Source organism: Lytechinus pictus, unplaced genomic scaffold, assembly GCF_037042905.1.
Source record: "Lytechinus pictus isolate F3 Inbred unplaced genomic scaffold, Lp3.0 scaffold_19, whole genome shotgun sequence".
NCBI lineage: Eukaryota > Metazoa > Echinodermata > Echinoidea > Temnopleuroida > Toxopneustidae > Lytechinus > Lytechinus pictus.
The window spans coordinates 19,341,100-19,365,899 of NW_026974140.1; the positions used below are offsets into that span (position 1 = coordinate 19,341,100).

At 34.6% G+C, this 24,800-nt stretch overlaps 1 protein-coding gene across 4 annotated transcripts in view; it reads right to left on the reverse strand.

Moving 5' to 3' along the window:
• LOC129260737 (probable phospholipid-transporting ATPase IA) overlaps window positions 1-23,035 on the reverse strand; it is a 51,837-nt gene extending 28,802 nt beyond the window's left edge. For all 4 annotated transcript variants that reach the window (XM_054898692.2, XM_054898690.2, XM_064114536.1 and 1 more), the window contains exons 1-6: window positions 21,927-23,035; window positions 16,017-16,158; window positions 8,086-8,185; window positions 6,078-6,176; window positions 2,780-2,825; window positions 1,281-1,321 (exon numbers count right to left, since the gene is read on the reverse strand). In XM_054898692.2, the coding sequence (XP_054754667.1) occupies window positions 1,281-1,321; window positions 2,780-2,825; window positions 6,078-6,176; window positions 8,086-8,185; window positions 16,017-16,158; window positions 21,927-21,999 (501 nt within the window). In that variant the 5' untranslated portion in view covers window positions 22,000-23,035. The remainder of the gene's footprint in view (window positions 1-1,280; window positions 1,322-2,779; window positions 2,826-6,077; window positions 6,177-8,085; window positions 8,186-16,016; window positions 16,159-21,926) is intronic.
• Between the last annotated feature and the right edge of the window lie 1,765 nt (window positions 23,036-24,800).

Here is a 24,800-nt window from a genome sequence, read left to right on the forward strand (position 1 = left end):
CTGATCAAGCGCATCAACCCTTGGTCCATGTACTTTGATATTTACAGCAGGTGATCAGATGCTAGTGTTTTAATGACCATGTGAATGGAAACCTACATGTACTTTGCCTCCTTTCTTTTTTTTCTGGTAAAAAAAATAAAATTGTTGTAGAGGAAAACTCTGCTACATAACTTTTTTTTTGCCAGTAAAAAAAGAAAAGAAAAAAGAAGTGCCCCTTTCCCCTTCCTGGATCCATAGATGTTACATGTATGAAGTACTACTGTATGCCTCCTTCAATCTGAGCATGATCAAATGTACAGTTTGCATAAAAAAAGTATGAGTTGGACTGCATATTCAAAGAGGAGAGAATTTTGTGAATAAATGTTGCTTCTAGTCACATAACTGCATTAAAGCATGTTTTATGGTTATTTCTCAGACCCAGAGCAGGTGATAGAACATTCATTATTGAAATGTAACTTAGTGAGTTGGATGATAATGATTCATGGTTTATGAGCTAAGATAAAAGGTAGAACTGATCTCACACAGCATGATAATCACTTTTATCACAATCAGGATAGGAAGAGAGCAAGGAAAATAAGATAAAGAAATGGGAAGAGAGGGAGAGAAATGAAAGCAAAATAAAATAAAAGGAGGATGAAAGAAAGAGAGATGTCTATCCTTATAAAAAGAAAAAAAAAAAACCTAGAAATTTGACGTGTCCATAGGACACAGATGCCCCCGCTTAGCACGATCAGAAATTCATTCAATATGATTGAACTTAATATCATGCAGAAACCAATATGCGTATAATGAACAAATTTAGACCTTTGAACCAACTCGCATATATAATGAGCTGTGACCTTTGACCTGCGGACTCCATATTCGAACTTAGTCTGTATTTTGGTGTCATATACCTACACACCAAAACTTTTTTAAATCCATTAAATATTTTTCGAGTTATTGCATGGAAACCAACTCGCATATTTAATGAGCTGTGACCTTTGACCTGTGGGCTCCAAATTAAAACTTGGCCTGTATTTTGGTGTCATCTACCTACACACCAATTTTTTTTTAAATCCATTAAATATTTTTTCGAGTTATTGCGCGGAAACCAAGTGGGGGGACGGATGGACGGACAGGGGCAACCCTTCATGCCCCCTCCGGACTTCATCTGCGGGGGCATGAAACCGTTGCTGTGGAAAATAGAAGAGTGGGAGGAGTAGTTTTGAGCAAAGAAAAAAGAAAAATGACTTGACTTTAGGTTTACCATGCTTAATAAATAAAAACTGAATGACACTTACCTCTCTCCATCTTAATGGAACCCACATATGATCCCTCAGAACTAATTAGCGGGAAAACAATAATAATTATAATAATTTAAGATTTTTAAAGTGCAAATATTTGATGGCAACAACATTCATGGTGCACAAGGATTGTGAATCTTTATAACTTCATAAACCAGACACCAAGTTTTCCTCAGTATTTCATGGACATTAATCATACACCCCTTTCAAAGTTCTTCCCCATTGAATATAAAAAGGAATAGGCAGTGAAAGGCAGTATTAAGGTGCAGTATGAAATGCACAGATGAAAATTTCCATTGATCTTTAAAAGCGGTAAACTTCTCCACATTACAAGGTAGAGAAATGGTGGTGCAGTAAAGCAGAAAATTGGTTTGACCACTTTGGCCTGGCGGTGTGAATGGGATATTATAAGTTTTGTTGCCTTCATGTAATATCAGAGGTCAAATGATCCATAATGTCATCAGAAAATTAAGAAATGCAATAATGATCCAAGCCTGCTGTACAGGAAGAGATACATCCACATTTACCAGCGAAACGAAGCAAGTATAAAATAAAAGTGTTTACTTTCCAAACAGGAAAAATCTAATATTTCATGCTTTTAAAAAACATCTGGAGAATGGTCTTGTAGCGTGTATTAAATAAAAAGTAAAACATCACCAGTGTTTACTGCTTTTAAGTGAGGAATGCATGTTGATAAACTTCAATGTGTAATGTAAAAGAGCTGATTATGAAAGGGGTACAAAACGGCTTCCAAACATCTGTACAATGTATGCATATACACTGTTGTACAGATTCTTGGATGCTTATTATCATTCTATGGATCTCAAATTGGGCACTTACCCTCATTCATTTATAAATTTCATAACTTTGCTATTATTAGAATGAAATTTCAGACTCTCCCCCCTTCTCACCGTGACATCATTCTAGTAGATGTTGTTGCCTAGCAACCCGCAAGTCAGGATTAGGTCTTATCTGATGACTAGTCACAGCTGTTGTACCTATTTTAGCAAGATGACTTTTTGGATATATTACAGGTGATCTTGTAAAGTAATCGACTATGTCTGGGAGCCATACGCTGAATACATGTATTATGGAATTGTCTACAACATTGCTACATTTACAATACATTATATTGTGTAATGTAAATTTAGCTCTAGATTTATCTGGGATTTTTATTTATTTCAAAGCAAATTGGAAGCAATTGATCCATCATTACCCACTTTGGAAAAAGAAATGGATGAGTAAAAAAATATAATTTGAGAAGAAAATCCCAATTTGCTTTTGCAAAAGGTAATTTTCTTTCTTTTTTTCTTTTGCATTGCCAATTCAGAGAGAGAGAGAGAGTAATGATTAGCTTTAATTTTCCTGCTTTCATTCAAATATTCTAAACCAGAATGGACCTTGTCCCACAAAAGAAATAATTTTGTTTGCAGGAGAAAAAGACAATGGTATTAAATAAAGGAAATATATTGGTGTTAAAATTTGCAAAGACTCACCTAAAACTTTCCTATTGTTTACTTCATCATCTGCTCTGTGTCTTTTCTGCAAGAAAAACAAAGGAAATTATCATTATGAATTTCAAATCAATAACTGAATAAAGGATATCAGAATTCACTGTCTTGTTATAGCACAAACACTAAGAGACTAGTACCTAAAAAAATCAAATGAAAATAAAACCCAATGTCATAGACATACTGTACATCATTAGGGTTTATTCACAAAATGAAGTGTCAACAATAATGTTTTATCTTTAACAAATTAATTAGAGGACATAAACATGAGAAGGGTTTCAATCTTTATTGTAGTTTGAAATTGAATGTGACTACGTACAATTGTTTGAATCATTAGTACTAACTGTATACATGAACCCTTAAAGTAATCCCAAAATATCATCTATAAACCATTCTACATGTTGAAGAAAGATATCATATAGCAGTAACCATATTTTTTAATAATATATTGCATGAAATTTGATCATCAATTAATAGTAGGCCTACCATTTATGAGCTCCCACAATAAAAGGACCATCTACATGTACTTATACACAGATTTTTCTGCTGTCAGCCTGAATAACACATAATCTCAAGGTAATTAAATCAATGAAGACAGTGATGCATTGGTATTATCAAGTATAAGAGGAGGGAGTGGTATGAATGCAATGGAGTAAAGAGATCTAGATCTATATTATATGATGGTGAAGATGGTTTTGACCTATACCAGGCAAGGTTACTTGAAGCATTGAGGTAATGATTGATGTATCATCAGGATCAGATGATAAGAAAGGTATGATGGACAAATTATTATTATTCTGACAATTATTGGGGCCATGATGATGGAAATGAGGGATTACTTCTAAGGGTTTCTAAAAATAGAGTGATTCAGATTTGTACAATTATGAAAATGGAGATTATTATTGCCAGTTTTGTACATGTACTTGCAGGAGCTTTATCATTTTAGACAGAAACATTTTTTTTCTAAGTCACAATAAAATATTCTGTGGATAAATCAGCCACATATTGTATGTTTGTACCAAAATATCTCACATTCTAGCAGAAAAATATTTTTTTTCCACAACTACTTTTGGGTCAAGCAGGATTAAATCCTTGAATGCACCAAGTGCCTTTAGCAGCTGGAGCTAAAGCTGGAAGAATATAAGTATAGTGCACCATAACTGACGCTTAAAGTAGAACTATATTAAAAATCGTAAAAATGGAGAATCATATATCAAATTAAAGGAGAAAATAAGGAGAACACGATGGTGTAAATCATTTATCATGGAGACCGATGGAACTCAGTTAATTGATAGTTTAAAGTTCTCTCTCTGAATGCTTCAAACACGCAGAATTACGTCCACGAAATTGGGGATTTTTTATGACGTCACTTTCTGTACGAGAGGCGTGATTGGCTCTCCAACGTGAAGCTCCACTTGCATGCAAAACCTGTTGCGAGGGTACATTTTCTCTACATTGTCACTGAATACTTCGATCCCGAAATGAAAGAAAACCCAGAAGTTTATCTAGATTTGGATTTTCAAATTGATGATTATGAAGATGAAGAGAATGATGATGAAGTTTCTAGCTCTAGAAAAACAAAATGACGTGGATAGAGGTATACATTAGGGGAATTACGCCGGTGATTATGAGTCGGATAATTCAACTTGCATGCCGATTCGCTACCAACACATGCAGCTGATAGCTGCTCCGCGGGTCAAATCCATGAAAATGAATTCCATCACGACCACATCCAGACAGAGTCTCTTTCTTCTATCAACAACATAATGAGAATGAAAATAATGATATAACTGTACTTACAAACAAGTGAATATATCCGAACCTAGGCTGAAGGTAAATCAACTCAAGGAATAACAGCAGACGATATGCACCGACGATGAATTTCACGTGGCTGGGAGATTGTCACTCGTTCTGTTAGATAAAATTTCTATCTCATTATTTTGACTAAATTACGAAACTCGGAGAATTAGTATTCTAAATAAAAATTAAGTAACACCTGGTACTATGTTTTTTGAATTACGATAAAACCTTTTTGAAGCAAAGAAAATGAGGTGAATTAAAATTAGATATAAAAGATCATCCGCCTAGCTCGCATTCGATTGTAAACAATCAGCAAGGCGAGCACATAGAGTTGGATAAAGCTACACTTTATCCAACTCTATGGGCGAGCAAGCCACTGAACTGAAAATACGTATTTTCAGTTCAGTGGAGCAAGCTGGCCATGTGCTTTTGATTGTTTGTTTACAATCGCATGCGGCTAAGTGGATGATCCTTTATATCTTATTTTAATTTACCTCAATTTCTTTGCTTCAAAAATATTTTATCGTAATTAAAAAAATAGTACCAGGTGTTACTTAATTTTTATGTAGAATACTAATTCTCAGAGTTTCGTAATTTAGTCAAAATAATGAGATATACATTTTATCTAACAGAACGAGTGACAATCTATTCCAGCCACGTGAAATTCATCGTCGGTGAATATCGTCTGCTGCTATTCCTTGAGTTGATTTACCTTCAGCCTAGGTTCGGATATATTCACTTATTTGTAAGTACAGTTATTTTATTATTTTCCTTCTCATTATGTTGTTGATAGAGGAAAGAGACTCTGTCTGGATGTGGTCATGCTGCATGGAATTCATTTTCATGGATTTGACCCGCGGTGCAGCTAGCAGCTGCATGCGTTGGTAGCGAATCGGCTTGCAAGTTGAATTGTCCTACTCATCATCACCGGCGTAATTCCCTTAATTTACCACCATCCACGTCACTTTGTTTTTCTAGAGTTAGAAACTTTATCATCATTCTCTTCATCTGCATAATCATCAATTTGAAAATCCAAATCTAGATAAACTTCTGGGTTTTCTTTCATTTCATGATCGAAGTATTCAGTGTCAGTGTGGAGAAAACGTACCCTCGCAACAGGTTTTGCATGCAAGTGGAGCTTGACGTGGGAGAGCCAATCACGCCTCTCGTACAGACAGTGACGTCATCAAATTCGAGTCAATTCAGAGACCGATGCGAGGCATTTTAGCGCTTTTTAATTGGCGATTTCCACCTTATGTATTATTTTCGTTATTTTTGAATGACCTAATGGTAATCCTCACATCATTACCTCTCCACTGATATATAATAAGGCCATATTCATAATCAATATATTTCTCCTTTAAAAAATATCATTATTTTTCTCATTGCAATATACCATTGTTTTTGTTTCATGAAAAGGTAGAGGAAATGTTGATAGCATGCTTTAATTATCAAATTAAAATATGTTGTTCTATATACTTACGATATCTTCAACAATCTCCTTGACTGCTGATACTAATAGAATGAAGATAAGTGGGAGGAGGGTAGTATAATGACCAGTAGGGGATACACTCGGGATTTGCTGTTAAACAAAATAAAAGATGAAGATTTTTATCAATCAGAACATCATTTTTGATAGAATCTATTTCCATACATGTACATGTATGAGGGCCCCATCTTACAAAGAGTTGTAAATAGTTTCAAATTAAAATCAAATTGTGATTGATCTAAATTCCTATTATTTAATTGCACAAATCAATCTCACTTGGTTTCAATTGTACCATGGTACAAAACCATGGACTATGCAGATTTTTTTTTTTTATATAGGGGGCCTACATGTTTTTCATCACGTACACTAATAGAATGTGCGCTTTTGGCAAAGGGTGTCATAGTGAAACGTGATTGAAATCTGCATAATCTATTGTCTTGTAAACCTGTTTTGAGAATACAGGCCTTTGAGTTTAAAGGGATACTTTGGGCTAAAAATATTGATATCTAAATAAATATAAAGTAAAATTCACAGAGCAAAATGCTGAAATTTTTTGTCTTTATGTCTATATGAATATCTTCAGCCTGGAGTATCCCTTTAATTAGAAACTATCACAACTTGTTGCAAGATAGGGACCAGAAGTTCTATGACACTCTTCTGACAATATGAACAGTAGACAATACCATACTTGAACATGAGATTGGAGAAAAAAAATGGTGTAAACACAAAGTCCTGGACTGTGACCTACAATATACCCCAATTTGCTTCACTGTTTTCAATTGATTGTTGCTTTTGCTATCTACATGTAATGCTGACATCATACAAGTACAGTAGTTAATGTTCAAACTTAAAATATAAATTTACACTCCAAAAATTATAAACAGGACAAAATAGCCACTTCATGTAGGCCTATCACTACACAATTAGTAAAACAAGTAAACACACAGTACATAGTGTAATGTATATCTCATGTACAAGTTCTGTCAGATCAATCCAGATTTAATGAACTCTCTTTTCATCATCAATATTGGAATACCATATGTTCAATTTAATAGGAGATCACTTTGCTTTCCACTTTAACATCTGAATCAGTGTCAAGAACTGAGCAAATGACTTTCCTTATCAGTTCCCCTTTCACTCACCTTTTTCCTACACTTTCTTTTATACGCTGTACACTACAAGTACAGAGTACTCTACATGTATGTCATCATATGCACAGCAGCTTCAGGCAAGAGGCATTCACTCAAATGCAATTGATGAAAATATTCTTTATAATTTATATTTATTTTTTGATTGGGATTATTTATATTATATTGTTTTTCAATTTTTCGTTATTTTAATGATTGAAATAATTTGTAATTGAAACTTAATTGAATTGAAATGTATATTTAGGTCGACATATAAATGCATAATCACAAAATATCTCCACAATCAATAGCAAACTCGTATGGTGCATGACTTGCTCAAAATTGGCAAGGGCCCAAGGGGCCTACCGTTATTTTGCTTGTGTTTTTTAGTTCTTGATTGATGACTGATTCACACTCCTTAAATTGGCACTGCTCCTGTTTTTCCCCCAATCATTCCCCTAACATAGCAAACATTAAATTGTGCAGAACACCAATCCGTTTTCTAATGATCCATAACATCCTAAACATGTTTTCTCAAGTTACAACGAGACAAGCTGAATTATTACTGTACCTGTACGTGGGGGGAAGACAGTTTTGACATCAAATTGGCAAAGGTAGAGAGGGATTTTGGTTCTGTGGATATTACTGACCTCTGGCGATAATTGGATGGGGCAAATTTTAAAACATCCTTGATAAAATATAGTATAATTGAGAAGGATGACTGAGTTAAAACTCCACACCCTATCAGTATTGGCAAATATGCCTCATTGGTATTTATGGTATAGGTCCTACATACATGTAGGCCTATGTAAATGTTTCTTTTTTGCCATTAATGTCTTGAAATTCAATTCACTTTTAAACATGATTCAATTTACCTGTAGTAAAGCAATGAAGAGGAAGAAGACATTGGCATAGCGACGGAATTGCTCAAACAGAAACTTTGGGAAGAAAGTGATGAAGGTATACTTTCCAGTGCTGTAGTGAGGAAAACAATAGAAAGACAGTATCTCTTTTTATTAATCCATTTTAAATTCAGTATTATAAAAGTATGAGGGCAAATCATGCAGCATGACCACATTTTTATTGATCAATTTGTTGAGCTCATGAATAAATACAGGAAAGAGAATACAATAATATAATACATTCATGTTAAAGCAGATTAAAATAAACCAAGCTTATCTAAATAAAGAAATAACTGAAAGGTCCATTCCTTCTTCTTTAATACAAAACAAATGCCCCCCCTCCTGCCACTTCCCAGGCAAGACTAGACCATTAACAATTAGTAGGCAAATGTGCATGGATACATTCAAAAATATATTTTCAATCAAATCACTTTACATGAAGGATAAATAATAGTTGCACGATCTTAATTCATACATTTCTGATTTTTTCAATGGTAAGATTACTACAATACATTTTAATAGAGGTGTGATGGCTAAGTGGATCATTCTCCTGACTTTGAACCACAAGGTCAAGAGTTCAAATCCCACCCCAGCACCAGCGTCCTTTGGCAAGGGGTTTATAATCTATATTAGCCACTCTCCACCCAGGTGTAGTAAATGGGACCCAGAAGAAAGGAATTTCTTAAATGCTCGAGCACCTGATCAGGGTAGTCATACTAAAGCCGGGGTAATAGTATGCATACATGTATTATCATCATACATTTTAATAAGTCAAGTAAGCAGGGTGTAGCATTCTCTCATTTAACACATGCCATCATGGTAAAGCCCTCCCAAGGAGTAGGAAATCATCATTATGACCCACCACTCAGTACCAGGGTTTATCAGCTCCCATCTGGTAATTATTCCATGAAATCTTCATCAAACCAAAACCCAATTTGGAAGAGGTAAATATATTACAATGTAGCTTTCTATTGTCATTGGTTACGTTCACATAAGATACAGTGTATATCGAATCTTAAATATTAATTCAAAGATTTTAAACTTTGACAAATTAGCTTTTACATGGATATGCACTCAAACTTTAGTATTAAGTTTTAATTTACTAAATTAAAAATTTTGCTCTATCCATAAATGGGGTGGGGGAGGTCCCACTCATAAATTTTGAGTGCATAGGATTACATGTAGCCACTATATGAACCTTACAATTTTGATATTTATAATTCAGATTCGATTCTCAGAAGGCCTACATACAAATGTACAACATACATGTATGGTATAACAGGTCTAACTACAGGGGGGGGGGGGGGTTCTGCCACATGTGATTAAAATTCATTTCATCTTAACTGTTATCACTAGAGAGACAACATGTATGCTTCATAAAATTCTAATTCCCAGTTGTGTAATTTTTAATGTTTAAACGTTTGTTTAAGGGTCATAAGTTTCACATCTTAAACCAGAATTCATATTAATCCTTAAATCTTCTCCTGACCAGCTGGAAACAGAACCTATAACGTTTTTTTTTCAGTCCTACCTAAAATTGTGATTGGGATTTAAACGTAAAGGTCAGTCTGCCAGTATATTTCATAGTTATCTCCTATCAGGAGATGAGGGCCTGAAATATTCATCAAACCTCATCTTCAATGATTACTATGGACAAGGGTCTTTCATCTACACTGCAATCAAATATAGATCAAGATATGATCAAAAAATCTAGTCAGACCTTAACATAGATCTGTTCAATATTTCAATTAATTCTACATGTACATGTATGTTCGATATACAAAATATTATTTTTTCATTTTTATATTCATGTAATCTTCCTCAGATTGTTTAATACTACATACATCTATGGCACGCTCATAGGGAATCAATTAAATATATATTTCACTTATAAAATATATGTTTCTCTTCCACTTAACCATTTCACTCAAAGAAATTTACATTTCACTTTTAAAAATATATTCCACTTTATCAAAAAAATATATTTCACTTCAAAAAAATATATTTCACTTTTCCAAAAAAATATATTTCACTTTTCCAAAAAAATATGTTTCACTTTTGAAAAAAATATATTTCACTTTTGAAAAAAAATTTAGACGAAGATTCATTTCACTTGTTACATTTTAATTTTAAGAGAAAACAAATCCTTTCACGTTTGTTGGATAACACATGCGGCTGCCGTCTGCCGTATTATCTCCGTATACATGTACGTAAAATCCATCTTTCTACCTACATGATATATCTATCTATCTATCTATCTGCCTAATTAATATATATTTGTTCAAATATGTCTATCCTTCTATCTATCCATCCATCTATCTGTCTTTTATCTATCTCTGGATCTGTCTATTTATTTTTCTATATATCTGTCTCATAATTATCTGTTTAAATGTGTCTATCTATCTACAAATCTATCTATCTGTCTGGTTGTCTTTCTATCTATCTATCTAATATATATTTATTTCGTTTAATATGTCTGTATATTTATTTATTTATCATTCAATTTATATATATATATATATATCTACCTACATGATATATCTATCTATCTCTCTGCCTAGTATATATCTATCTGTTTAAATATGTTTATCTTTCTATATATCCATCCATCTATCTGTCTGTCTATTTATCTATCTATCTCTCGGACTATTTATTTTTTATCTATCTGTCTAATAATTATCTGTTTAAATAGGTCTATCTATCTACAAATCTATCTGTCTCTTTATCTATCTATCTATCTCTATCTATCTATCTGTCCATCTATCTATCTATCTATATATCTATCTATCTATCTATTAATCAGGGGCCACGGAACGGTTTTCAAAGTGGGGGGGGGGGGCATGCAAAAAATCACAATCATACGGGTCACTTTTACGTTTTTGTACACGGTTTGGGGAAAAAGTGTTGGGTGAGGGCTGAAGCCCCCCCCCCCCAGCTTCCGCACCCCCTGCTAATATATATCTATCTTCTATTAATCTATCCATCCATCTATCTATTTATCTATCTTTCTTATATGTATCTGTTTGAATATGTCTGTCTGTCTGTCTATTTATCTTTCATACTTATATCCACTAATTTGTTTAAATAATTATGTGTGTTTGTCTCTGTATCTACGACAGACCAACCCCTAATTCGTCCGCCACGACGAATTAAAATCTAGTTTCACTTGTTTCATTTTAAATCTGAGAGAAAACAAATCCTTTCACTTTTGTTGGATAACACATACGGCTGCCGTATTGGACCTACGTAAAATTCGTTCCTCACGTAAATATCCATTCCTCTCGCTGCGAAAAACATTTCACTCATGTTGCAAATTCATTTCACTCAATTGCAAAAAATATGTTCCTCTTTTTTCTCGGCCTGTAGGCGGCGCACGCCATTGTTCGCTGGCTGGCGGCGCGAGGACAACGCACCACGAGGTGGGCCCATAAACACAAATCGTAAAGTTTGAATTTATCGCTGATTATGTACAATAGCCAGTGCAATCAGCTGTTGCATTCGGCCCTATGATCAATCACTAACCTTAGCACGGTCTGGCTATACGTTTTGTAGGCATGCATGAGACATGAATACTTTATACATACGGAGCTGAATGGTCAAGGTATAAGTGTTGAAATTTCCCTTTTCTCCCTTCCGTCTGTTTTTTTTTTTTTTACTTCATTGACATACGATGATCGTAATGATTGATGAAATGAAGCTTACAAAAAGCTACATTTCACTGGTCAACTCGCTTGTACCTGCACTGCAAAACCAAATTTTCTCCATTTTGTATGAGACATGAATGGGGGGTCCCCATCCTTAGAACAGACATAAAAAGTGAGTTACGGGACTGAAGTTGGGTGATGACATCGTCGCTTTCGGTGGACATTCTCGGCTAACACCTCAGAGATGTATACTAATTACGCGTTATTAGTATATATCTCTATGGCTAACACCAACCTGTTCGGGTTGAGCGATGACGTCATCACCCAACTTTAGTCCCGTATACTCACTTTTTATGTCTGTTCTAAAGATGGTGACCCCCCCCCCCCCCTTCATGTCTCGGACAAAATGGAGAGAATTTGGTTTTGCAGTGCAGGTACAAGTGAGTTGACCAGTGAAATGTAGCTTTTTGTAAGCTTCATTTCATCAATCATTACGACCATCGTATGTCAATGAAGTAAAAGACAGACAGAATGGAGAAAAGGGAAATTTCAACACTTATACCTTGACCATTCAGCTCCGTAGATAGTGTATGTATCATGCCTCATGCCTACAAAACGTTGTAGCCAGACCGGCCGTGCTAAGGTTAGCGATTAATAGGGCCGAATGCAACAGTTGATTGCACCGGTTCTTGTGTTTGTTTTTTTAGTTCAGTGGGTCCACCTCGTGGTGCATTCTCGTGCACGTGGGAAAGTGATGTAATTGGGTTCGCTGGTATTCCCATATCCTCGTTATTTTGTGTGTTGCAACCGCATTCATGATTTCTCCCCTCAGCACAGCGAAAATTTTGCAACCATCCCTTTTCCTCGTCCCACCAACAATGGTGTGCGCCGCCTACAGGCCGAGAAAAAAGAGGAACGTATTTTTTGCAATTGAGTGAAATGAATTTGCAACATGAGTGAAATGTTTTTCACAGCGAGAGGAATGGATATTCACGTGAGGAATGAATTTTACGTACAGTCTAATACGGCAGCCGCCGTCGTATGAGTTATCCAACAAAAGTGAAAGGATTTGTTTTCTCTCAGATTTAAAATGTAACAAGTGAAAAAGAAACTAGATTTTAATTCGTCGTGCGGACGAATTAGGTGGTCAGTCGTACATAAACAGACATAATTATTTATACAAATGAGTGGATATAAGTATGAAAGATAAATAGACAGACAGATAGACATACATATTTAAACAGATACATATAAGAAAGATAGATAAATAGATAGATAGATCGATGGATGGATGGAGAGATAAATGATAGGTGGATAGATCAATAGAAGATAGATATATATTAATAAAAGGGATTAATATATAGATAGATATAAACAGATAAATAGGTATTAGATAGATAAACAGATAGACATTAGATAGATATTGATTGACGATAAAAAATACGATGAGGAGGATTATGATATTATATTTGATATACACATAGATTCAGAGACAGATAGATACATACGCAGATAGATAAACAGACGGATAGATATATAGATTGAGAGAAAATAGATTTATATATTTATTGATAGATAGACAGATAGAATAACATATTTAACAGATTTAATAGATAGATATTAAATAGATAAACAGACAAATAAACAGACATGATTATTCGCACAGATCAATAGATATTAGATTGAAAGATAAAAGGTAGACATACAGATAGACATACATATTTTGAACAGATAGACTTAAGATAGATAGATAGATATATATATAAAGATAAATAGGCAGATAGATGGAAATTAAGACAGATATACAGACATTTAAACAGCCGGATAAATCATTAGATAGATAGATAGATTGAATGATAAATATACAGATATAGATATATTAAAATAAATAAATAGATATTAGATAGATAGATAGATAAAGAGACAGACAGATAGATAGATAGACAGACATATTTAAACAGATAATTGTTAGACAGATAGATATAAAAATAAATAGTTCGAGAGATAGATAGATAAATAGACTGACAGATAGATGGATAGATAGATAGATTTAAACAGATAGATATATATTAGACAGAGAGATAGATAGATATATCATGTAGGTAGATAGATAGATAGATGAATTTTACGTACGGTCTAATACGGCAGCCGCATGTGTTATCCAACAAAAGTGAAAGGATTTGTTTTCTCTCAAAATCAAAATGTAACAAGTGAAATGATTATTTTCAAAAGTGAAACATATTTTTTTGGAAAGTGAAATATGTTATTTTTTGAAAAGTTAAATATATTTTTTTTGAAAAGTGAAATATATTTTTTTGAAAAGTGAAATAAATTTTTTTGAAAAGTGAAATATATATTTTTTTGAAAAGTGAAATATGTTTTTTTTTAAGTGAAATATATTTTTTTGAAAAGTGAAATATATTTTTTTTGAAAAGTGAAATATATTTTTTTTGAAAAGTGAAATATATATTTTTTTGAAAAGTGAAATATATTTTTTTTGAAAAGTGAAATATATTTTTTTGAAAAGTGAAATATATTTTTTTTGAAAAGTGAAATATATATTTTTTTGAAAAGTGAAATATATTTTTTTTGAAAAGTGAAATATATTTTTTTTGAAAAGTGAAATATATTTTTTTGAAAAGTGAAATATAAATTTCTTTGAGTGAAATGGTTTAGTAGAAGAGAAACATATTTTTTTCAAGTGAAATATATATATAATTGTTTCCCTATGGGCGTGCCATATACATCAGACCCCTTGTTGACTAATTTGAACAAAGAATGAATTGCATGCCCGGGGGCATCATGGTAGTAGTTATGACACTCGTCTGAGGGACGGGAGTCCAATTCCAAGCCATGTTGTGTTTTCCTTCAGCAAGAAATTTACCCACATTTTGCTGCGCTCAATCCAGGTAAGGTGAATGGGTACCCGATTGGAGAAAATTCCTATCATTCCCATTATCATAATTATAATTATTCAAACTTTGACCCCCTTCTCATCTACTTCATTATTTAAACTAGTTTAGTGGAAACCAGTTCATAGGGACACTAAAAGCGGTGTTGGAAGTGATTTTTCAGTGTTATTTGAAACTATTTCGGCAATCCACCTCGCGATGTGGTTTCCAAGACCGCTTTGTATGAGGTTCATGATAAACCTGAGGCACATCACAAATCAAAACCTAAATCAGCAAAAGGAAATCCTAATGATTCTAAACCGGACCCATAGGCCTTCCTATGACATGAATAACATACGGATACAGGACGCTGTAATTAGGGTGTGTTAAGGGAAGGTTTGGTGTACAACATCTATTTTATTAGGTCATTCTAGGTCAGGTGGGGGTTTGTAAAAGGTCAAGATTCAAGGGAATGAGCTCTAGTTCTATGCAGAAACTGGGTTATGGTCAACTGTGTCAGTCTTCACTTCCCTGACAAGCACTGAAAGATCACTTCAAACTACAGTAGTGTCTTTCCTATCACTGGTTTATAATGGTTTATTTTTTCATTTTCCTGTATCACATTATAAAAGGGAATGGTCTGATTTGTTCATGCTTTTAAAAACATCCGAGTATGGTCCTAAAGTGTATAGATTGTAATGAACTTTGATTCTATAAACTTTGATTGTGAATGGTTTAGTCAAACCCTTTAAATCTGGTCGGCCAAATGATGCTAAATTTCATTAGGATTATTAGATTTTTGTAGTATTAGTGGAAAGAGTACTCTTATGCAGGAAACTAATTTCCTGTTATTGCAGTGAGAATGATATTAATAGACTAAAAACAATAAGCTGAAAGCTTGTCCCAAATCTGAATGTAATTTGATATGTTTCAAGACTATCTGCCAGTACTAGGACTGATCGTATCAGAAACTCTACATCAATTAATTACCCAGTATAAGGGGCAGTGGATTTCATTCAATACCGGTAAATCCAAATGGAAAATCTGTTTTGGTTCCCTACTTTTTGTGCAAAATTCAATGAATTTACTTTTGCAAAATGGAATTCATATCTTGTATACATTTCCTATTTTGACAAAACAGAATTTTAATTTTAGATCTAATCTAAAACAGAATTATTCTTTGGTTTTCATAAATGGAAGAGGCCATTTTTTATTTATTGGAAACCACTGTCCCTACAATATTTATCCAAATGAAAATTGTCTATAATAAAAAAGATGATGGCAATGGTTGAAACAGGTAGGAGATAGTGAAGGAGATGGGTGGAGAAGAGGATTTGATGGAGTAGGTCTCATTCCGATAGATACTTACTCTACTTCATTCAAGCAGTATTTAATAGGTTGTACTTGATTGATATTAATGAGACGTATATCGGGATCTTGTGCTATCCCACAGTCAGTCTGAGTCAGAGGTGGACCGGAACTCCCAGGCACTGAGGAGCGGTCTTCCATTTCTGAAAAAAAGAGACAAACAATAATGATTTATTCATCTTACTAAGGGACAGAGACTGTATGGATTCCATCACCAAAATAATAGCAGACTCTAGATGGTTTCAAACCGCCTAGGTCACAAGAATCCCCATTAAATTATGAAAAATTTGTCAGGCTCAAAAATACCCAATAATTATTCCCGCATTCACATCTCCCCAATATACCCTTCGGAGAAAGTTCCTAGCTGGTATTTTCTTTTGGGGTAGATCAAGGCAAAATTTCTGATCAGAAAATACCTGGCACTCCCAAATTTGAGGCGTTCTAAAACCACCTGCTGAGTCTGAGGTGTAATCACCTCTTAATTTTCCACATGCATACATGTATAGCTATCCCCTAAAAACAACAAGAGTGTTGCTAGGGCGAGCACATAACACACCCGCCTGTAACATGGAAAATGGAGTTATCGGTCAAGCAAGAGAAGTGGAAGGTGGCAAACTTTGACCTTTTGCCCTAAAAATCAACAGGCTTCCTGGGATCCATGCTAGTATCATACCAACCAAATAATATGATCCTAGGTTAAGTTAAAATATCTAAAAGTTATTGTGTTTACACGAACTTCAGAAGGGAAGACGAAAATATGTCACTGTGACATTGACCTTTTGACCTCAAAATCAATAGGCTTCCTGGGATCTATGCTAGTATCATACACACCAACTTATATGAGCCTAGGTTAAGTTAAACCGAAGTTAACACGTTTACAAGGAAAAGTTAACCGACAGACGGACGGACACTGAGCGTGATACCATAATACGTCCCGTCTAGAAGATCTAGAAGATTTCCATTATCATTTGCATGCCTCCTTTAAATGATAATTTACTGATTTTACTCCTCCATCATAAATGATTGATAATGATTGTACTGGTATGAAACAGCAATGCCGTAATATCTTGTGATGTTTGTAATAAGATCCGTGCAACATGATCCACATGTATGGGTAAAATTATAAAAATTTATTAAATGGATCAATTTCAAACATGATACTGCCATCATTGTTGCTCCCAATCCCGGGGGGGGGGGGGGGCCACTTACATTGGTGAGTGGATACCATGCACGACCAAAAAACGCATAAAAAGGATGTCTTTTTCAAGATAGGGCACGTTATGTACGTAACGTAATAAGGGTGTCAAAAACACTGAAATAATGGAAAAAGGGTATCTCTTTTCGCTGGGAAAGCTACGTGTTTAGGGTCAAATTTGCGAGGGTACAAAAACTTAAGACTAAAATGTTTTATAAAGGATGTACTTTTTGCCCCAAGAGACAACACTACGTGTTTAGAGTACGATTTGCGCGAGATGTGGCGAGGTGGGGCTGTAATATACTAAACCCAATGATGTAAGTAAAGGTAAAACCAACGATTTATTGAAATATCGCTATACTTGTTTAGGGGTCCAATGCAGGGAATACTTGCCAAGAGTATCGTTTTGTTTCCAATACTTGTTAAGGGTAGGGTTTTACACGCCAATACTTGTTAAGGGGTGCATTTTCAGAATACGGAAAATACGTGTTTAGGGTGCATTTTGAGACCCCATGGTCACGCATGGTATCCACTCGTCAATGGAAGTGGCCCCCCCCCCCCCCGGGCTCCCAATGCTTCCAGTATGATTGTGATTGCAGCAGAGTGATACATGTAGACTGTACAGTGCAGGATGTAATTTCCTATTTGTCTACACATTGCTGCACTCAACCCAGCCAGGTGAGGGATTTAGAATGCACTTTCAAAGCTTGCTGTCAGAAGAGGCAGCCCAAGTAAAACTAAAAGCCAGAGTATTGTAATACACCTTGAAGATATAAATTTCTTTCATTATTGTTAGTACATTGTAGGCTACATGTATATCATCATCATCATCATCACCACCACCACCACCACCACCACCACCATCATCATCATCATCATGTAAAGCTTGATATTCTTCAAGTTTTAAACCACTAATAATCCTTGAAGCTTTACAATTCTATAAAAACAGGTGATCAACTGATCATCATCACCAGTTACATGTAGGCCTACTGTAACAGTTCATGTTGTACTTGTAGGCGTTCAATTTCTTTTTTCCTAATACAGGCCTACATACATAAAATCAAGTTCAACTGTGAAATAAACAATGGACAGGTATGCATAGAATAGTACATCATAGGTACACTCATCTGACCAAGATTCCCTCTCAGTCTCATATCCAGAAAATGAGCCACATGATACCTCCAAGAGAGAGAGAGAGAGAGAGATAATCAAGGATAGAACGCAGGACGTTACAATTTTCTCTCTGCGCCATATCCTGATTAATAAGCAACTTGAGCGAGAGCTCCAATTTAGTTTCTCTTCCATACTCATCAATTTCAATCACCAATCAAGATACAATCAATAACAGACACTGTACAGGTTAGGACTGTGAGCAATTGCACTACCATACATGCACATTGTAATTGTACTTCACACGTTATTTTTATCTATAGACCCATGATCTCTCTAATCCTACATATTCATCTCTCTTTATCAGTTTTATTTTTTCTAGATACAAACTGAACATTGTCCTTTTCTCTTTGGTATTTATTTCCATTCTCTATCATCCTCTCTGTTCTAAAGTTGCATCTATCATATCGTCGGCGGACATCCGAACCATCGTATCACACGTACATGTACGACAGTGCAAAGCCATTTCAAAGAAAATCGACTTTAAAGAGAAATTCCAGTAGTTGCAGTAAACACTGATTTCATGAGAAAGTCTGTAAAACCAGGCTTAATTGTCAGTATATCATCGAGGATCTAGATCTGGTACAGTTACATAAACTGAAATTTGTGAAATCTTGAAATCTACGCTGAAAAATGTTCAGACTGAACTTCCCCAACACAGATAAGCGCACGTGGGACTGTGTATAATTATTGCTTTAAGCGTCGGGCCCGACGCTCTACCCGAATCCTGTGCTTATTTGCTGATTTCTCAGCAATTACACAATTTCTTCCAGAATCCTTTGGCACATGCGTTTTATTTATACAAACAGACACTTTGGTGGTAATTTCATTGGATTCTGTACGAACTAATTTTGATATCGTTACCAAAACTAGCATTTACCTTTAAAGTTTACTATAATTTTCACACTTACATGTAGTTCCCAAGCCTTTAATAAAACATATGAAAAATACATGGTTGGAAAGATCAAGACAATTGCTTGACATTGGTACAAGTATGTATCTTTATTTTTACACAAAACTAAGGATCAGAGAAAATATCGCAAAAGAGCTACATGCTTGTAATTTCGGTTTAAGCGGTTTCAATTTTCCCCGTACAAAAACACCATAGGGGATACAACAACCCTCACAGCGATTTCAATGCGCATGATCAGTCAAAACGTTATTATAGCATTTTCACATGCAAAGTCAATGCAACGCCAATACAACGGTTTGGCTGACCTTGCATTTGCATATTAAGTGCGCGCAGCTATTGTTTGCTTGGCTACAGTACACATTTCCTATGGGATTTGCACATTTTATCAACAATTTATGGGATAGGGTCTACATGTATATGGGCGTGTTTATGCTTCCACTTTTCAGACCTGAATCAGCGTTTCCATACGAGATTAGTCCAAAACATGGTTACGTCCATGCTTACTTTCATTTAAACGACGTTTCAGAGCGCCGATCGTAAACTCACAAAAAGGTACATTTCAAAATGTTGTTTGACCAGAATAAGGGTTTCTAGGGAAGTATAAAGAGAACCACGATCGTGAACGTGTTTAAATGACGTCATTTGGTACATGCTTCCGGTGAGATGAAAATCCGCCAGCAAATACAGTCCCATGGTTCTAACAGGGACTTTACCTCTACGGAATTACCTCTCACCTCCCTGTTTCTAATAACTACTCTTCTAATTTCTAATCATGATGAATGTTGAGGGATTTACAAAAAAAAACCTGGAACAAGAGTTACATGTATGATGAGGAGACATCGCTGAGCCAGAAGCCCCAGTAGAGGGCAAGTCCAAGAAAAGGTCACCCTAGAAGGCTAAATTTCATCTTTAAGAAGTTATCTTTGGTGGGTAAGAAAGCCCAAACGTTGAATTTTAAAATTTCATTCAGAAAACTTTGATATGCATATATTTATGCTAATTTGGGGCACCTAATTTGCATAATTGGTAAAATGGGCATTACGTATGGGATAATTATAAAAACTCATAGAAAATCAGAACATAACTTGTGAGATTTAATAGTCATTGGTGGGACATGGACCCCTAACATCTTATTTCCTTGGAGGGAAAAAAGTGGTGTCATCTAATTAAATATGCAAATTAGGTCTTGTCCAAGGATGGAATGTCCCATACATAACATTTTGACGATGTTTTTTTAAAGTTATTTCTCATTGTTCGCAATCTCTGGATGGACGAATTCTCGGCACTCGCTCGCTGGCATTGCTGCTCGGAGAAGGAGCAGTTGCATCTCTGGGAAGTTCGAATTTATTAAGTATGAAAATGTTATACCACAAAAGTTTCAAAAGTATAGTTTCCTTTTTAATTAAGAGTTAATTGAAAAATTGTTACATGTATGTATGGGACAACATGATACGTATGGGACATTTACACACAATGTCAATGGAGAGATTTGTGTACAAAGTGAATGGAGAAAAACAAATTTCAAGAACTCTTGCTCTAAAAAGTGATTATTTACCTTTTCTTTAGTTTTTAAAGATTGATTTGTTATGAATACTGATTAATACAAACAATCGAAGCAAAAAAATTACGAAAATTGAAAAATATGAAAAAAACAAAAAACAATAGAAATACAAAAGAAATTCATGAAACCATGAAAAACAAGGACAAAATTGTTGAAATGGCTAATTTTCTTTTCAATCATATCAAATATGTCTCAATAGAACATTTTAAAAGAAAAAAAATTGTTATTTCCATATTTTAAATTATTTCAAGTTTTGAAATTATGGGGAAAATTGTGTACGTTCTCTATTTGGGAAAAATATCCCATACGTAACATATTATTAATTTGTTTAATTAGAGTCTGTAATTAGAAGGTTTTGGCTAATGACATGAAACTTGCCTTAGATATAGTGTTGTGACTTCCATCACACGAAGTTATAAGTTGTCAAATGAAATACTTTCAGAGAATTCTCAACTTGAAAAAAATGTTTTCAAAATGGTCTTTTTCTGCGTCCCATAATACGTAACAGCACATCTTTTCTCTCAAATGTCAAGGTCATATGTCACCATTTTTGCATGATTATTCTTGTCCTAGATGTCTACCATCATGAGGGTATCCAAACTAATCAAAGTCATTTAACACTATTTTTCAGGTCATTAAAACCTCTTAAATGTCCCATGCGGAACGTGCGCGAATTCTTGGACTTGCCCTAGAATAAACAAATACACTGTACATGTACATGTAGATGTCTTATTATTTTCTTATGTATACTTTAGTATTTTATTCTGTCTTCCTATTATCCTCACCATGGTGGAAATTCTATGTACATGTATGTCAAGTAGCTCCATGCAATTAGTAAAATATCGAAAATTGTTTGATGTTCAAATAATAGTCTACCATAACAACACTCGAAAAAGAACTTTAAAAAAACAAAAATTATGATGCGAAGCCAACTGGAAATTTTGCCTCTGAAAATTTCAGCATAAACAGCACTCCCAGAACCATGTTTACGATCGGCATTCTGAAACGACGTTTGAAAACATTGATTCTGTCCCTGCAATGGAAGCATAAAGACACCCTAAATCCAACCTACCAATAACATCTTGACTCTCTTGGGCATTGTTTTCTCCAGATAGACACTTGTTTGTTTCCTGTAATGATCCCATTGTAATCCTTCTTGATTTAAAAAAAAATGTTAACTGTTTCCTTGTGCTTCACATTCAAATATGAAGTGTATAATCCTCAAATGTATTATAAAATATATTTCCTGCATAAAGTTTACAAAAATAAATTTCTCAAAGAAGGCACATCAATCTATTTGTTATAGCTTCATATCCTTGCATCTGATTGGCTCAGAGAACAATATTCATTGACTGTTTTATGAAATATTCCCCTGATCGTATACATACAGAACGGGTTTGTGCTGAATTGCCACAAAATGAAGAAAATGCACTAACACTTGCACAGTCTGACGCAGATTTGTGTCTGAGGTGATATTAGTACGCTACAGGCAGACTGTGCAGCAGAGCATCAAATCTTAATCAACTGGATCCTCTAAACAAATGCCTTCAAGCTTCAAGAACCAATGAATTTAATTCCTATTTTCCTGTATGGCACTCCTTCCTCACAATATGCAGTATGTAAAGCATACAAATGTTGACGTCATTTATTGAATTTAATATTATCCACAAGATCTGTTACCTTCAAACAGGATTTACACTTAGAATAAATACAACAGAATGATAGAAGAAATCTGGAGACATCTATTTAAAAGTAAATCCTCAATTTAGAAACTAGCCAGGTAGCATTAGTTTAGACTGTCCACAACTTTGTTCAAATTGTTTTAATTCAATATCTCTTTGAAGCAAAACACCGATGATGATCGTCTCTTCAGCATTAACCAGACATATCATTGGATGCCTTTATCATGTTTATTGAATATCCAGGCGACCTATTACATCGAAAATATGGATTAAATTGTAAACTTGATCTTAAAAAAATAAAGCAATATTGAGTGGATTTGCCTTTGAAATAAATCTGTCATTTGTTCCCCTGCTGTATTTCACACCTCTGAATCAGATTCACTTTATAAGCACAATAAATCCAGAAAGGTCCAGTACTGAAATGAATGCAAAACGGACAGCATCTGTGGCCAACTGACTTTTCTGCTATAAAATGGGAGAGTGACTACCACATAGCAGCGCTGCTGCAAGCGCTACCAGGGTACAGTGTATGAATACCGAGACCCTACAGGGATAGTTTGGGCATGGAGCTACTACTAGCTCTATGGTTTGGGCATGGATGGTTTGGGTATGATTCATCTTTGCCTGCCTGCAGAGAGAGAGAGAGAGAGAGAGAGAGGGGGGTGGCTGCTACACGTACTGTATTAACTCTATACGCCTGACCGGAGTAACGTAAGCTCAGGTTACATGAGGGGGCTGTTTAACTTGATCTCTGAAAGTCATTCGATCGACAGCCACTACAGCCCTTGGCCCCAACACACACACCGTTCATGCTCGACTGACAACATAAGCCAAACCTTAAAGGTCAAGTCCACCCCAGAAAAAAGTTGATTTGAATAAATAGAGAAAAATAAAACGAGCATAACGCTGACATTTTAAAGTTTCACTTTATTTTTCACAAAACAGTGATATTTATGCAAAACTCAGTGACATGGAAATGAGACACTCGACGATGTCCCTCACTCACTATATCTTTTGTCTTTTGTTTGAATTATACAATATTTCATTTTTTACAGATTTGACAACAAGAACCGTTGACTGAATCATATACAGTGTACATGTACACGTAGTATTATTTAAAGCAATGCTAATTCCAATGTTCAGGGAGGAATTAATTGTTGTTTCACTTGACAATGAGGAGAAATTAGAATATTTCATATCATAAAATACAAAAGAAACAGTTAGTGGATGACGTCATCAGTCTCCTCATTTGCATGTCGACCAGGATGTACATATGTTTTGTGAGATTAAGAGAAACTTTAAATAGTCATAACTTTCTTATTTTACATGGATTTTGATGACAATTTCAGTTTTAAATGGGAAGTTCACCCTGAAGAAAAGTTTGTTGTAGAAGTAGCAGAAAACATAATTTAAAAATTATTGGTGAAGGTTTAAATATGCACATGTATCCTGGTCGGTATGCAAATGATGACTGATGATGTCACTCACTCATTATTTATTTTGTTTTTTATTATATGAAATTTCCTATTTTTCTCCTCATTGTATTGTGAAACAAAGTTTTGTTCCTCCCTGAACATGTAGTATTACCATTGTTTTTACATTTCATGGTTCAGTCAAGTTGGTCCTTATTGTCACATCGGTAAAAATTGAAATATTGTACATGTATAATTCAAACTATAAAAGACAAAAGAAATAGTGAGTGAGGGATATCATCAACTATCTCATTTGCATACATATATTACTGAGTTACATTAAACTGTTTTGTGAAAAGCCAAACTTTAAAATGTCATAACTTTCTGATTTTACATCCTATTTTGATGAAATTTTCACCGTTTTGTTTGATTTTTCTCTATTTACTCAGATCAACATTTTTCTGGGGTGGACTTGACCTTTAAGGAAAATCCTAAAGATTAAGGAAGCTATTAGTTTTGGATATGTGACATCTATAACGAGCAGCTGCCCCATAATACAAAATGCATAAATTTCAAATTTTTAATGGTTCATGATGACTTATTTTTGTTTTCTTTTTATAAAAAACAAGTGCAAAATGATTTATCTGTTGATATAAAGAAATGAAGGTACAGTAAAAACCATTTAAATCTTCTGATAATATGACATTTCATTGATTTTTTTAATCATACGGTAGGTAGGAAAGCTGCTCACATATGACGTCACAAATCAAATAAATAAAATTCCGCGGGGGGGGGGGGGGGGGGCCAGTCAAATGTATGGCTGTACACAAGCGTGGCCAAATGATTTCCAAA